Below are 15,875 nucleotides of genomic sequence, written 5' to 3' on the forward strand. Positions count from 1 at the left end.
AATGAAACTGGATGGACCACCCAGCATTGACCTAGGCACCGGAAACAACAACGGCAAACTCAGCCCTGTCGATCCGGCAAAGCCCTCCTTACTGGGGGTTAGCCCCATTGGGAGTGCTTTCTCACAGACTAGTCAAGCCTGACATAGTCATCCTCACGGAATCATATCTTACAGATAATGCCACTGGTGGTGGAACAGTCGGTGGGGGAGTTGCCCTGGGAGTCCTCAACAACGGCTCTGGATGAAATTTCATGGGCAAGGAAACCACCTGCTGATTACCATGTACTGCCCTTCCTCAGCAGATGAGTCAGTAGTCCTCCATGTTGAACACCACTGAGGGTGGCAAGGGCATAAGGTGAGGGGCTTCAATGTTCATTACCAAGAGTGGCTGGGTAGCATCACAACTGACTGAGCCCTAAAGGGCTAAGATTGGGTCTGTGGTGGTGAGGGAAAAACATACTTGATCTCATCCTCACCAAGCTGCCTTCCATAGATGCATCTGTCCATTATAGTGTCGGTAGGAGTGACCACAGCACAGTCCTTGTGGAAACAAAGTCTCACCTTCACATTGAAGATACCCTCCATCGTGTTGTGTGGCACTACCACCTGGCTGAATGGGATAGATTTTGAACAGATCTAGCAACTCAAGGCTGGGCATCCATGAGGCAGTGTGGGCCATCAACAGCAGCAGACTTGTACTCTTAACACAATCTGTAACCTCATGGCCTGGCATATCCCCCACTCTACCATTATCATCAAGCCAGGGGATCAACTCGGGTTAGATGAACAGTGCAGGAGGGCTTGCCAGGAGCACACCTAAAAATGAGGTGTCAACCTGGTGAAGCTAGAACACAGGACTACTTGCATGTCAAATAGCATAAGCAGCAAGTGACAGACAGAGCTAAGCAATCCCATAACCAACTGATCAGATCTAAGCTCTGCAATCCTGCCACATCCAGTCGTTAATGGTAGTGGACAATTAAACAACTCACTGGAGGATGAGGCTCCACAAATATCCCCATTCTCAATGATGGGGGATCCCAGCACGTCAGTGCAAAAGATAAGGCTTGAAGCATTTGCTACAATCTTCAGCCAGAAGTGCTGAGTTGATAATCCATCGCGGCCTCCTCTGGTGGTCTTCAGCCAATTTGATTCACTCCATGTGATATCAAGAAATGTCTGAAGGCACTGGATGGTGCAAAGGCTATGGGCCCTGACAATATTCCGGCAATAGTACTGAAGACTCGTGCTCCAGAAGTTGCTGCACCCCTAGCCAAGCTGTTTCAGTACAGCTATAACACTGGCATCTACCCGGCTATGTGGAAAATTGCCCAGGTATGTCCTGTACACAGAAAGCAAGACAAATACAAAGCGACCAATTACCGTCCTATCAGTCTACTCTTGATCGTCAGTAAAGTAATGGAAGGAGTCATCAACAGTGCTACCAAGCGGCACTTGCTTGGCAATAACCTGCTCACTGATGCTTAGTTTGGGTTCCGCCAGGGCCACACAGCTCCTGACCTCATTACATCCTTGGTTCAAATACGGAGAAAAGAGTTGAACTCTCAAGGTGAGGTGAGAGTGACTGCCCTTGACATCAAGGCCGTACTTGACCAAGTGTGGCATCAAGGAGCCCTAGCAAAACTGGAGTCAATGGGAATTAGAGGGAAAACTCTCCACTGGTTGGAGTCATACTTAGCACAAAGGAAGATGATTGTGGTTGTTGGAGATCAGTCATCTCAGCTCCAGGACATCATTGCAGGAGTTCCTCAGGGTAGTGTCCTCAGCCTAGCCATCTTCAACTGCTTCATCAATGACCTTCCTTCCATCAAAGTCAGAAGTGGGGATGTTCGCTGATGATTGCACAATGTTCAGCACCATTCACAACTCCCCAGTGCTGAAGCAGTCCATGTCCAAATGCAGCAAGACCTGGACAATATCCAGGCTTGGGCTGACAAGTGGCAAGTAACATTCGCGCCACACAAGTGCCAGGCAATGACCATCTCAAACAAGAGTGAATCTAACCATTGCCCCTTGATGTTCAATGGCATTACCATCACTGAATCCCCCACTATCAACATCCTGGGGGTTACCATTGACCAGAAACTGAACTGGACTAGCCATATAAATACTGTGGCTACAAGAGCAGGTCAGAGGCTAGGAATCCTGCAATTAGTAATTCACCTCCTGACTCTCCAAAGCCTGTCCACCATTTACAAGGCACAAGTCAGGTATGGAATACTCCCCACTTGCCTGGATGAGTGCAGCTCCTATAACACTCAAGAAGCTTGACACCATCCAGGACAAAGCAGCCTGCTTGATTGGCATCACATCCACAACCATTCACTCCCTCCACCATTGAAGCACAGTAGCAGCAGTGCGTACCATCCACAAGATGCACTGCAGGAATTCACCAGAGCTCCTTCGACAGCACCTTCCAAACCCACGACCACTACCATCTAGAAAGGACAAGGGCAGCAGATAGATAGGAACACCACCACCTAGAAGTTCCCCTTCAAGTGACTCACCATCCTGACTTGGAAACATATCGCCATTCCTTCACTGTCGCTGGGTCAAAAGCCTGGAACTCCTTCCCTAACAGCACTGTGGGTGTACCTACACCATGTGGACTGCCGTGGTTCAAGAAGCAGCTCACCACCACCTTCTCAATGGCAACTAGGGATGGGCAATAAATGCTGGCCCAGCCAGCGAAGCCCACATCCCATGAATAAATAAACAAAAGGGAAGCTGTTTGGGTTGTAAGTCATCTCCCCCGCCCCCAGAATTTTTAACCTCAGGGTTGGGGACCACAGCACCCTCTAAAATTCAGCCCATTAAGTTCAGCATGATCTTAAATTCCTATATAGTAGCTTGGTGCCATGAGCATCTTAAGTCACCCATTTGTACTGATTATGTAGGGTGAAATTCCAGTAAATGCCCTCTTTCATGCTGGTTCATTGGACTGTGTATCTTACAGCAAGCAGATAGCAAGTAGCATCTCAACTCAGAGTTACAGGGAAAGAATGTTGAGTGGGATTAAAAAAAGGAATTTATACATTAGTCCAACAATTTATTTGAAACAAAGATATTCCAGAATCCTTCAAAACAAATGTTGTGCCAAAATGTCTGGAAAGAGATAGCTGGTAGGATGTTCAATATTGCCAGCATTCCCAAGAAACGTAGAAAAAAAATCCCAACTGAATCAACATAACAGACACAATGAAAAATTTACCCACTGTATAGTTCTCAAAGAAATGCCAAAAGTAATTCAGTGAAAACTGACTATGGATAGAGAATAATCATTTTAAACAATGGAAGAGGTGAGATCAATGCCATTATCTCCTTGTATTTCAGTACATTATAAGTACATGATGTTGATGGTCTCTAAAACAGCAAGCTCAGACTAAGAAAACCGAACCTTAAATTGATTAACAAGCCAATTAGAAGGGAAAAGGTCTTGTACAAATTCTGTAGGGAGCAAGGAGGTGGAACTCACTGGGCTGAATAGAATGTTCTGAATACATAGTTTATAAGATTGTTATATTTTGGGACTGTCTCTTTAATTCCAGGTAAATTGGAGGAATGAAGGGGATCATGTGACCTGTTCTGAATTCTGCCCGATAACAGGCCTGGGTAGCTTGCTTATTAAAGGTTAAGGGGTGGTGTGGGGGGAGGCGGTAGGACTGGGGAGGGGGGGGTGGTGTCCCAGGTTGATTTACTAGGGAACAGGGGGCAAGATATTCACACCTGTGTACAATAGCAAGAGAAATTTTGCTGACTTTGGTTAGTCTCCAAGTCTCACAGGAAACTCTTTCGAGTTATCAACAGTCACAGATTGCAACCCTTTCGAGTACAATCACAGTTCTTGGTTTCCGGGAGTGGGACATGAACCCACAACCCTCTGATTCAAAGGCGAGGGTGCTATGAACTGAGCCACAGCTGACACCTCAAGTCTCACAGGAAGGTGTTAAGGTTGTCAGATTTTATAAATTGTTATACCTTAACTATCTGTTTAATCCCAAGATAGAATGGAATTGGGGTCTGGAAGATAGCCAATTGACACTTCTACCTGTATACAAGGCCTATGTGGTTCACGATGCCTTAGAGGTGAGCTTTGAGAGGGAAAAAGTGAATAGCAAGCCATTTGTAGTATTGGGCTGTGGGTCTCTTAAAGTATCATTGAACCTCACAGACACAAGTTGGTCTGAAGCCATCTGAGAGGCAGAGAGCAGGAGACTTGTCCTGCACCTGAAGCAGAGAAAATGCTGACCCTATTTTTCACCACGCACAACACAAGTGGAATCTCATGCTCAAATTGAAGAGACCAAGTTTGTGAGGATTTAAAGGAGGCCAGAAGATTCATCTAGCTTGGGCTAGATGGAAAGAATCTCCGGTGTAATCCTCACAATGAAAGTCAGTTCTGGAATTAGAAGTTACCCAGCTGGGAGAGGGAAAAGGAAGCGGGCCATCAGGAGCGGAGAATAGCGTCGGACTGGTTTTGGGACAATGAAGTGTCTACTTAAGGGACAGTGGAAAGTATAACCATTGCAGGGTTTCTGGTCATACTAAAAATGAAATAGAGAGTTTCTTTTCTGTAGTTTAAAGTATGAGTTGCCTACAAAATAATGTTTAATGTTGCTTTTAGTTTGTTTGTTACAGTAAAAGTCTTAAAACTTGACACCTTGACGAGTGATCCTTTCAGTCGGCCGGTAGAAATTCAAATCCCCTTTTAAAAGTTATTGGCCTCGACAGGGAATGTAACAAGAAGAAAACACAGGAACGCATCAAAAGGGTGATCAGAGGAGCAAAGTGAAACGAGGAAAAACAGACACCACAGCAGAGCTACATATAATGGTAACAAAAATGTTTCAATATCAAGAAAACAAGAAACTGGTCATGGAAGAAATGAAAACCATAAGTCACACACAGGCTTGAACCTGAGGATGAGTATAATATAGTAAATATTCTAAATGATCATTTTCTCCAAATATTGACAAGAAGAGACGTGAAACACATGCCCTCTTCAGATAAAAGATATCTTAAGTAAAGTAAGGATATAAAGTAAGATCTAAAGTAAGTAAAGATATCTTAAGTAAAATCATTTTACTTTATTATAAATGAGCTGGAAATTCTAGATAGGCAGAATGGACTCAAAAACAGATAAATTGATGATAATTATCCCAGAAAGACTAGGAAGGTAATTTGTGAAGTATTGAGAATCATTATCATTACAGACCCATTAGTCTTATTTCCATTCCATGTAACATAATGGAATCAAGTACCCTTAGTAACTCGAGCATCATCTGCACAACAATAATTTATTTATCAGCAGTCAGTCATGGTCTAGAAGGGAACAAACATGCTTACCCAACCAGCTGGAGTTCATTCGCAAATCGCCCACCCAAAGGAACTGTAGTAAGCCCTAAGACATGGTGTGCCTCAACTTTTAAAAGGGTTTGACAAGACTTTGCATGTAAGGCTATTAAATAAACTGCGGGAATTCATAGTAAATCCTGAGAATGGGTAAGAAGTTGGTTTAGGGGTAGGAAATGAGTGCCAATTAGAGGAGTTATGTCAAACTAGGTGGAAGTATTGAGTGGAGTACCTCAGGGCTCAGTTTTGGGAATACAGCCGTTCCTAATTTACATAAAAGACCTGGATTCTGAAACTCCATGCAAAGTGATCACATTTTACAGATGTTACGAAAATTAGGAGGGGCAGCTGATTTGGACAAAACATGGAAGGGGACAGATGAAATTTAACGTAGGCAAATCTAACATGTAGGAATGAAAAGGAGTAGCTAAAGATGAAGCTGAGAGAGATATGGGAACTTTAGTCAATTTTCACTAAACATGTCCAATCAATGCAGAGCAGCAATCATCAAAGCCAATGAAATGTCAAACCACATAGCAAAAGTAACAGGATGAGAGTGAGATCAAATACTATAGTGCTCTGATCAGGCCACAATTTGAACGATACATCCAGTTTTCGTCATCAACAATAAGAAGAGATGTTTAAGCACTGGAAGCGTGATAATGAAAAGCTACACGGCTGATCCACAGCGCCAGGGGTTTGAGTTATGAGGGAAGACTGGAGAAACTTGGGTTTTTAAGCCTAAACAGAGGTGACTGGAGGGTGAGGGGAGGGGAGGGGAGGGGTTCTTATCAGAGATAAACTAACATTACAGAAAATTGTATTTTAAACTAAAATGCTGAACTGGAACTAGAGGACACGATCTCAAACTAGTAATAGGTAATTCTAGAACTGATATCAGAAAATCTTTCTTCAAGAAACAGAGTGATAAATATGTGGAATGTCCTTTCAGATACAGAAGTGGCAGCAAAAACCCTGGAACCATTAAGAAATAGTTAGAGGCTGCAACGGGGAGGCATTAGAATCTCAATGGATGAATGAATTAACATAGACCAGATGGCCTTCCTCATCCTTAATTATCTAGCGATTTTGTGATACATCATTTACTCCATACAACCATAAACGACATGCAAGGTAGGTAAACTTAATATCAGAAAAAATTGGCTTTCACTATCCTTTCATGGTTGGGAACTGGCTTTGTGTCCAGCCCAGAATGATGGGATGAATATCTTCAATGCATGTTAGGTGCAGGCAGCTTAGTGAAAGGGCATCCTCAGTGCCTTCCTTTGAGGCAGAGCACAACTGACACAATACCATCGGATGGAGGGGGGGATGCTTTTTGTGGGAAATAGAAATACCCACACTTAGTCAGAGTTACTTTTCTGCATTTGGAAATTAAAGTAGCTTGTTGGGGCGGGAGTTGTGAGAATTTCACTGTTTATCTGATGCATGCTCCACCTGATTTTAGGACGTTTGATGCTCACACTGGATGCCCAGAGGGGGAAATATTGCAACACTGACATTCATCATCTTGAAGAACACAAAACGTGAATGCCAAAAATGTGAAATGCGTTCCATGATCATGGTTATGGTGTGCTGTAATCCATATATAGCGCTGTCCATAGTTTTCTTGTATGCTTCTTAAAGCAAAGAGCTGAATCTTAGGCATTAGTCTTTTAAAAATCTCATCAGCAACCAGTTCTCCAGAGTTCCTACGTTCGTATATTTTCCTAGGAATCACCCAAATCCAAATAAGGCCTAACTCTGGATAAAGAACCACACTATTGATTCTGTGGAAGAGGGGGTGGAATCTGCCAGGATTGCCAGATCCAGCTTTAACTAAGTGAGATAAAAAATAGATAGAGAGAACATGTCCTTTAACTCAGCTTCCTCCACAGGTCACCCTCACAAAAAGCTACAGTCACCCAAAACACATGAGGCAGCAGCTATAACTACCCAGAGATACTCAGACACACTTTTCTTACATTCATTCATGGATTCTGGACAATGCAGGCAAGGCCAGCATTTATTGCCCATCCCCAATTGCCCTTCAAAATTGTTAAACCATCTTCTTGAACACAACTGAATGGCTTGCTAGGGTATTTCAGGGGACAGTTAAGGGTCAAACACATTGCCGAGTGTCAGGAGTCATATACAGGCCAGACCGGATAAGGGTGGCAGATTTCCTTCCCAAATGGACGATGGTGCAACAGATAAGTTTTTACGACAATCCAGTAGCTTCACGGTCGCCATTGTTGATACTTGCTTTTTATTCCAGAAGTAGTTAATTAGCTGAATTTAAATTCCCCTACTGCCGTGGTGGGATTTAAACTTACGCCTTGGGATCATTAGTCCAGTAACATAATTACTGTGCTGTGGTACCCTTCCTTCTAGCTTCCTTTGCCAACAGTTAGGGAGTCCTCAGGACTCATAGAACAGAACATGTTACAGCTCTATGATGGCTATTACACATAACATGCACAATGACATAATGTACCTGATTCAGGTTATACAAATAGGGTATGCATTGGAACATCCCAAAATGTTTCACATTTAATGAAGGTATAGGTTGAGGTGTCATGATGATTAATGATCTCACTTCAATTAGCAGCTGAAATTATGCAGGTTAATTCCTGAGAATCTGATTCATCAGGTTTAAAATTCAGCGCTGCTTCGAGAATTAGGAGAAAATCTCAGTACTGACTATGTTTTACCATATATTGCATTAAAATGCTATGCAATTTATTCATAGATTTAGATCTGAAGATTTGTAAAATTTTTTTGATCACTTTTGCATTCAGTAATTTTTCCTTAATGTTGGAACACACTTTCTATTTTATAATTAAAACAATACTGCAGAAATCATTCTGGGCCTGTGCCCAATTCTTTTGTTTTCACTTTCGGGAATGTTCGGACATATTTAAAGGATAAAATTACTGCTTTAATCTTTAAGCCATTATATTTTGACATCTGCCTACAGTTGATGGCAAGTGCAGGAACTTTTGATTTACAAACTACAGTTTGCAGAAGCTGAAGCTAATTATATTGTATTGATAAAGGATATATAACTGTTGGTTTTTAATTAAAGACGTGCATGGTAAAGCCAATTACATTGCACTCTGCTTGTGAAACAGTGAAGATGAAACTGTTAATACGGCAGCATCTGAATCCAATGACAGACCGATATAGATAGTTGTACTCATTCACATAGTAATTAATTATGTTCATGGCTTCCCAATGTTTTGGCCATTGGTACATTACTAATGCAAAATCACACTAACATCAAGGTTGTTAACTGGGTACCCGATCTTGTGGTGTTGAAGGGTTTCACTTTGTGAAGTCATATAAAAAGTGCTGGATTCTCTTCATTTGTAGTAAACACTTTCCCAAACCTAATGCCAGATGTTGAGAAGCCTGTCTCATTTGCATATCTTTTCAACATCAGTGGGGACCTCAAGCTCACTTAAAAGTTGGTACATCTCAATAATTTGTTCACAGATATATTAATCCTTGACATTCAGCTGGTAACACTGTAATTGATGTGACAGCAAACAAACACACACATGCAATCCCCAATTTTGTATAAGTCACATTTTATGTATAACTGTGCACCACAAATTGCAGCTGGAACTGTCCCAGTCACTATGTATGATCCTTTACTGGATCATATTAAGTTGATGTCTGATTCAATTATCACTTATTTAGGCATTTTTATAAATGTAGGATTTTGCAAGATGGTTATGTTCTAAAATGTCTCCTTTAACTTAAGGCGAAACAGAATATTCTGGATAGGAGGATGGCGGTTATACTAAACCTCTGCCCAGAGAGAGGCCCATGTGATTTTATCCTCAAGGGGCAAGAAACCCAAACTGAAACCTATTGAAAATTAAGTGACGGTTTTCAGATCTTGACATGGAAAATGGAGAACAGAGACACTGAGATAGGGGCAGAGAGACAATGCAATTACTGCTGTGAAGAGCAGGAAAAGATTGTTTATGTGTTAGCAATCAAGCAGGATGCTGGTGAGAGATGGAACAAACAGGACCTTTGGCGATTTAAGGAACAAAGAGTCGCCAACATGGGTCTTGCTGGTGTAAGTGGAGATGGGAGACTCAGGCTGAGTGAAGAGGCCTTTGAAGGACACTGCAAGTTGCAACCTAGCGTGGCAGGGAGAAGTAAGCCTGCTGGAAAGCTAGCAGTAACTTGGGATGTGACCTTGTAATGTTATATATCTGCCAGAAGTGCAGTGCACAGCGAAAGGAATAGCAAGATGTATCTCAATTGCATTAATTAATCATTTTCTTTAGTTTGGTGCATTTGTTGCCTGTTGAGTAGTGTTTGATTTATGTTGATTTTAGTCTGTTTGTTACAGTAAACGTCTTAAAATGTGAGGTCCTGTCCCTCGGTTTATTTCCATTGGTCACTGGGAAATCCATCTTTCTTTTAAAAGTTAGCTGCATCTCCCAGGATCATGACAGCGTACAAGTAGAGGGATAGATAATAGTTTAGACAAACACAAGTTTCCCAACAGATGGGCATGCTCTAGAATTTACAAGATGGAGAACGGCTGAGTAATTACCCTGGCAAACAGTGCCCGCACACAGCATCTGCTGTGTTTGTTCCCTGATGGACAAAAGTCATCCTCAAACTGGCACAGTCTGTGTGTGGTTTACAGGGCCCAGAACCATGTGTGTCTGAAAAGGTGGCCGGTGCGCAGCTTCTGCAGTTCATTTTGATGCCTTTTCCGTAGTCACATTCCTAAAGAACAGAGATTACATTTTACCACAGTAAAAAGTAATTATCCTTCCTTGTCTGCAGTCCCGAAGCAGCTTTCTTTTTTTACATCTATGTCATTAAGCCAAAGGCACAATCATGATGCTTGCAAAGTACTGGGCCAATTAAAATTTTACTGTATTTTCTGTCATTACCGAAGGGCTTTTAAAAGAGTAGGGCCAAAGCGACTATTAGACGGTGACAATACAGTATTCATGAGCATAAAAAGAGTTATATTGATATTTTCAGCACTTTAAGATTCCATGAATCCCTTTATTTTTCAGATGAATCAAATTCTTCTGTCCAGCTTGATGAGATTTATCTTGACCACTATTCTTGCTGATTGGTCAGTGAATAATGGGATTATTAATTATTAGAGAGTGGTATGATTAACGCTTAATTTCCATAACACGGTGCACTAGTACACATCACAGTTAAATTGTCCAAGTAGGTAACGCGGATCTTGGGCGATGTTGTAAAATGGATACAGTGAATTGGCAGCCTGTTTCGCATTAATCCTGATTATCATTTCCAAAGACGTCAGCCAGCAAAGATGCAATCCGAGACAAGAGGTTGTGAGCATTCCCTTGTGCCTCATTTAGGTAGCTTTATTCGGTCCGTGACTCCTGGCATCACTAAGAAAACTGCCAAGTGAATCCTGGTGGGAATGCCTGTGGCGTGGTTGGGGGAGGCCATCCTTCTCTGGCATCCTGAGTCCAAAGGGGGGGATCCACTTGTGGAAACAGAAGGACCCCTGCCCTTGAAAAAAAGCCCCCTCATCCGCCCCACCCTTGCTAGGGCCTCCCTGACTGGACCTGGTGATCCTGTCCCATTCATCTGCACTCAGGGCTATAGCGATGATCCCTCCACTAGGCCCCATTGCAGTACCGGCAGTGGACACTGCTCCAGTGGTGCTCAAAGGGGAGATGTCCGCCCTGCACTAGGAAGCCTGGTGGGAAATTGCCCCTGGTGGAGTCAGCAATCCTGACGGCAGCCAGTGGGCTTCCAGATCGAGACTTAATTCCAACAGGGCTCCTGGGAGTGGCCATGTCAGGTTTGTCATCAGCTTGGCAGCTGGTGCACATGGGCCCACCACTGCAAACATTAAATTCTGCCCACAAAGATAAAGAAGGACCCCACTGGCTTTGGGTGGCTATCCTGCTCAGGTGGATAGATGGGAGGCTGGCAGTTCTAGGGTAGATAACTAACCCATTACATTTCACCACCAACACCTCTGGTTTCCTCTGGGCTTGACAAGAGTTAAAAATCAAAAATCAACATAAAACCCCTTGTGATCATCAACTCTCAAAGTTTTTGCTGCATGCAGTCATCAAGAAGATCTTCCTGCTCTTCTTTGAAATAGAGCCTTGTTATGTTTTATGTCTACCTAAGAGGGTGGAGGTGGCCTCAGCGTAACATCTCATTGGAAAGACAGCACCTCTTGAGTCAGACTTGAATGCACAATTTCTGATGTAGAGGCGAGAGTGCTACCAACTGAGTCACGGCTGGCATGGGTTAAAAAAAAGCACGGGCGGAATTTTACGGCCCCTTCCGCCGGCCGGATTTTCCGGTCCCGCTGAATCCAATGGCCTTTTGATTGGCTCGTCGCATTTTATGGCCCCACCCCCACCGCGATGGTGCCGTAAAATTCCTTCCTACATGTCATTACAAACTGAATGCAGCTTGGGTTATGACCCAAGCATACATACTAACTTAACTTTTAGGCATTAAAGATTGCATTCGTTACCTTGTCGGGTTCTTGTCCTGGAGGACAGTGGAAACAGGGTACACACTGACCTTTGTTGTCCTCAAATTCCTGCTCACCACACTGGAGCATTGTCACACTTTCCCAGCTCAGCAGCTATGAGAGTACAGGCACGCTGTTAGTGACACATTCAATCTCCTCACTAGTAACACTTAATGAATTGCTCATTGAAGCAGCTCATAAATGCTATGGAATTATAATGTCACCTTCCGGCAAACAGCTGACTTATCATTCCATTAACCCTTCATGCGCAGAAATCAGAGTTCCCATCAGGAACCCAATTATTGTAAACGGGATGCCCCCGGGTGTTAAAATAATGCCAATTGGAAAACCTAAGCTTGAACGTCATGTCTCGGGTGAAATATAAAATGGGGGAAAGATGTAGAACAGTCTCTGTCGTTTCACCATCACCCATTCACAGTAATGCACAAAAGCCAGCAGCGAAGGGTGAAACCTTCAATTTCAGCTGGTTCAGTCAGCCACAATACACCACAGCCGATTTCCCTTTCCATTCACTGCTGTTCACAAATGGATATGGACAGGTTAGGTGAAAGGGCCAAAATTTGGCAGATGGAGTTTAACGTGGATAAGTGTGAGGTTATCCATTTTGGTCGGAAGAATAAAAAGGCGACTTATTACTTAAATGGAGAGAAACTTCAGAACGCTTCAGTGCAGAGGGATCTGGGTGTCCTCGTGCATGAATCGCTGAAAGCTAGTATGCAGGTAATAAGGAAGGCAAATGGAATTTTGGCATTTATTGCTAAAGGAATAGAGTATAAAAATAGGCAAGTGTTGTTGCAACTGTACAAGGCATTGGTGAGACTGCACCTGGAGTACTGTGCACAGATTTGGTCCCCTTACTTGAGGAAGGATGTAGTTGAACTGGAGGTGGTTCAGAGGAGGTTCACTGGATTGATTCCAGAGATGCGCGGCTTGTCTTATGAGGAGAGATTGAGCAGTTTAGGCCTATACTCGCTAGAGTTTAGAAGGATGAGAGGAGATCTAATTGATGTATATAAGATGCTAAAGGGGATTGACAAAGTAGACGTGGAGTGGATGTTTCCCCTTGTGGGGCATTCTAGAACGAGAGGCCATCGTTTTAGGCTAAGGGGTGGTAGATTTAAATCAGATGAGGAGGAATTACTTTTCCCAAAGGGTCGTGAATCTATGGAATTCACTACCTCAGAGTGCAGTGGATGCCGGGACGCTGAATAAATTTAAGGAGGAGATAGACTGATTTTTAATTAGTAATGGGTTGAAAGATTATGGGGAGAGGGCGGGAAATTGGAGTTGAGGCCGAAATGAGATCAGCCATGATCGTAATGAATGGTGGGGCAGGCTCGAGGGGCTGAATTGCCTACTCCTGCTCCTAGTTCTTATGTTCTTATGTTCATGTCCTGCCCCACCAAAACTGAAATTCTACCCCTAAGACTTGCACAATTCTACACAGTTGAGGTTGTGCAAATGGAATGAAAACACATGGCGCAAAATTAATAGGAAATGCAGCAAAAGATGTTTGTGTAAAAATAGCAGACCTGGGAACTTCAAAACACAGTAATGCTTCAAAACTAACAGCAGGAAGTACAGTTTCAACCAAAAATGTTTCAAATCAGAGAAGGATTAGTTTATACTTCAGATAAGAGCCATTGTCAGAACAGATGCACAGTCGGGGGAGAGCCACTTTGTATTATTGATGCTCTTAAGCTCTTCAAATGCTGCAAGACTGTTTCATTTTTCCTTCCTATCAGTGATAATTAACACCAAATCACTTACTTGGTAAATTTTGATACTGATTACTATAAATAAAAGCTACAGGACATTGGGTCACATCACAGAAGTTTCACAATGTACTCCTGACCTCATATCTGCTATCAGGCCTATTTGCCAACAGCTTTGTGCTTTATTCCACTTTTTCAGCTCTTTTCTCCCAGGCTCCCCTTTGCCTGGACATCCTTGGAGAGCGGAACAGCAGTGGCTCTCCCTCCCCTCTCCCTGATTCTTCATAACACTGAGGCCAGGATCAGTAATTCAAGGCATGAATCTACATAACCATTCCTTGACTCACCACACTAACACATCAACAATCTGTCCCTTTGGCAGATTTCTAATATACTCAAATGTGCATTGCTGAAAGTCATTTCCTGTTTTTAAAAAAAAATCCCCTGGTGTCATAAAATGGGTCAGAGGCACAGAAACACTTTGTACCTCTTCAGCTCTGCAAATTCTCAGATACATACGAGAGCCACGTCACTTGCTTTACGTAGTGGCGCACAAAACACCTCAGCGGGTTCACCTGTTCCTCCTAGGGATTGCGATGGGGCTGAATTTAATGTTCCCTGAATGTCGCCATTGAGCAGCACAAAGATTTTTTGCTGCATCAGCACTGAGAAGAGAGTGGCATGCCAGTGCCAGCTCACCCAGTGTGAATCAGGGGGCATCGTTTTCACCGACATCACTGTCGTGGGTGACAACTCCAATTTCTGGTTTCTTTCCCCCATTGCTCCTCATGGCGCCGTCACCTTCTGAAGTGCAGCTCCTTGGGCGTTGGTAGTCCAGTCATACTAAAGCCGGCTGGGATGGGGGTTAAGAGAGGGTATAGAGGAGATTATCCTGGAATGTTTGGATGGTGGTGGTGATGGAGATTTCTGTGCTATTGAATTAGCAAGTATCAAGCAACTCTCAGTCCCCACTACAGTAACATAGGCCACGTAAACGATGCTGTAGAAAAAATATTAGTCATGAAGCACAAGAAGAGTTTGTACATTCACAGCACGTCATAAGGATCGGTCAAAGATGTAAATGAGAACTAATCACAAAATAATTTGTACCTAAAATTTGTTTGTTTGGAAGCAGGCAGGAGGAGGAAGAACCCATCCTCTTGGTTCAAAATAAAAATATCAGATAAGGCACCCGGTTCAAATCAGATACTGGACAGTAGGCAGACCATCCGAAAAAGCAGATTGTCCAGCATAAAAATCCGACAAATGGCTGAGTCCAGCAATTTTCAGAAAACCAGGTAGGTTTAAAATCCCAACTAACTTACCAGCCATTCAGGTGGAGTGAAAATAGGGTCAGTCCCATTTTTAGGCATCCCTTCCTTCCTGATATTCGTAGCATCCATGTGACACCTTGCACATGGGCATAGTTCCAGCAACCTTACCCTTGTATAACTCCATTCCTATCATGACAACTGTTGTCTCTATCACATCATTGAGCTCAATGAAACAGCCACAAGAGGATTATAATGGACCTCTGTAGTATTATTCCACTCCAGCCCATCACTTTGCTGCCCCATCCTCTGAATGTTGCTTCACAAAGGGTGGATTTAGTGCAATTAAAAATTCATAGGATCGATCACTCACTTAATAAACACCGGTTCTTCATCAGGGTTTCAGCAATTTACCGGCCATCCCTAGAATTTGATTTTAACAAGCTGCCCGCACAGCACTTCTGACCTGTTATTGCCATGAAGTCTGCCAAAGTAGTGATTCATTTTCTAAATTAGGACTTTCTTTTCACCGTTCCTAGGTATAGCACCAAATCTACCATAGAATGAACTATTCCATTTCCACAGACGCCTGATCTGTTAATAGATCGTCAGCTCTGAAGAGGGGTCATACGGACTCAAAACGTTAACTCTATTTCTCTCCCCACAGATGCTGCCAGACCTGCTGAGTCTTTTCCAGCATTTCCTGTTTTTGTTTCAGATTTCCAGCATCCGCAGTATTTTGCTTTTACCTTTCTCTCGCGGATACTGACTGACCTGCTGTGCATTTCAGATTCCCAGCACCCCAGTTGCCTTTAATTTGAATCTCTAACACAATGTGCCCACTCAATAACAGATTTACAGCGCTACAATATTCAGAAATGGCAGTTCTAACATTTGCTTCAAAGAAAGCTTGCCAAGAATAATTATGCCAGAGACTGCACTATACACCACATGAGGCTAACATTAAATTATGCC

The 15,875-nt window shown here is 43.0% G+C and overlaps 1 protein-coding gene across 1 annotated transcript in view; it reads right to left on the reverse strand.

Annotated features, from left to right (window-relative positions):
* Nucleotides 1-15,875, reverse strand: part of relt (RELT TNF receptor) — a 93,761-nt gene that overhangs the window by 58,595 nt on the left and 19,291 nt on the right. Inside the window, exons 4-5 of the mRNA XM_078545236.1 lie at nt 11,894-12,007; nt 9,953-10,131 (exon numbers count right to left, since the gene is read on the reverse strand). Coding sequence (XP_078401362.1) covers nt 9,953-10,131; nt 11,894-12,007 — 293 coding nt within the window. The remainder of the gene's footprint in view (nt 1-9,952; nt 10,132-11,893; nt 12,008-15,875) is intronic.

The sequence above is a fragment of the Cetorhinus maximus genome, chromosome 7 (genome assembly GCF_964194155.1).
Source record: "Cetorhinus maximus chromosome 7, sCetMax3.hap1.1, whole genome shotgun sequence".
NCBI lineage: Eukaryota > Metazoa > Chordata > Chondrichthyes > Lamniformes > Cetorhinidae > Cetorhinus > Cetorhinus maximus.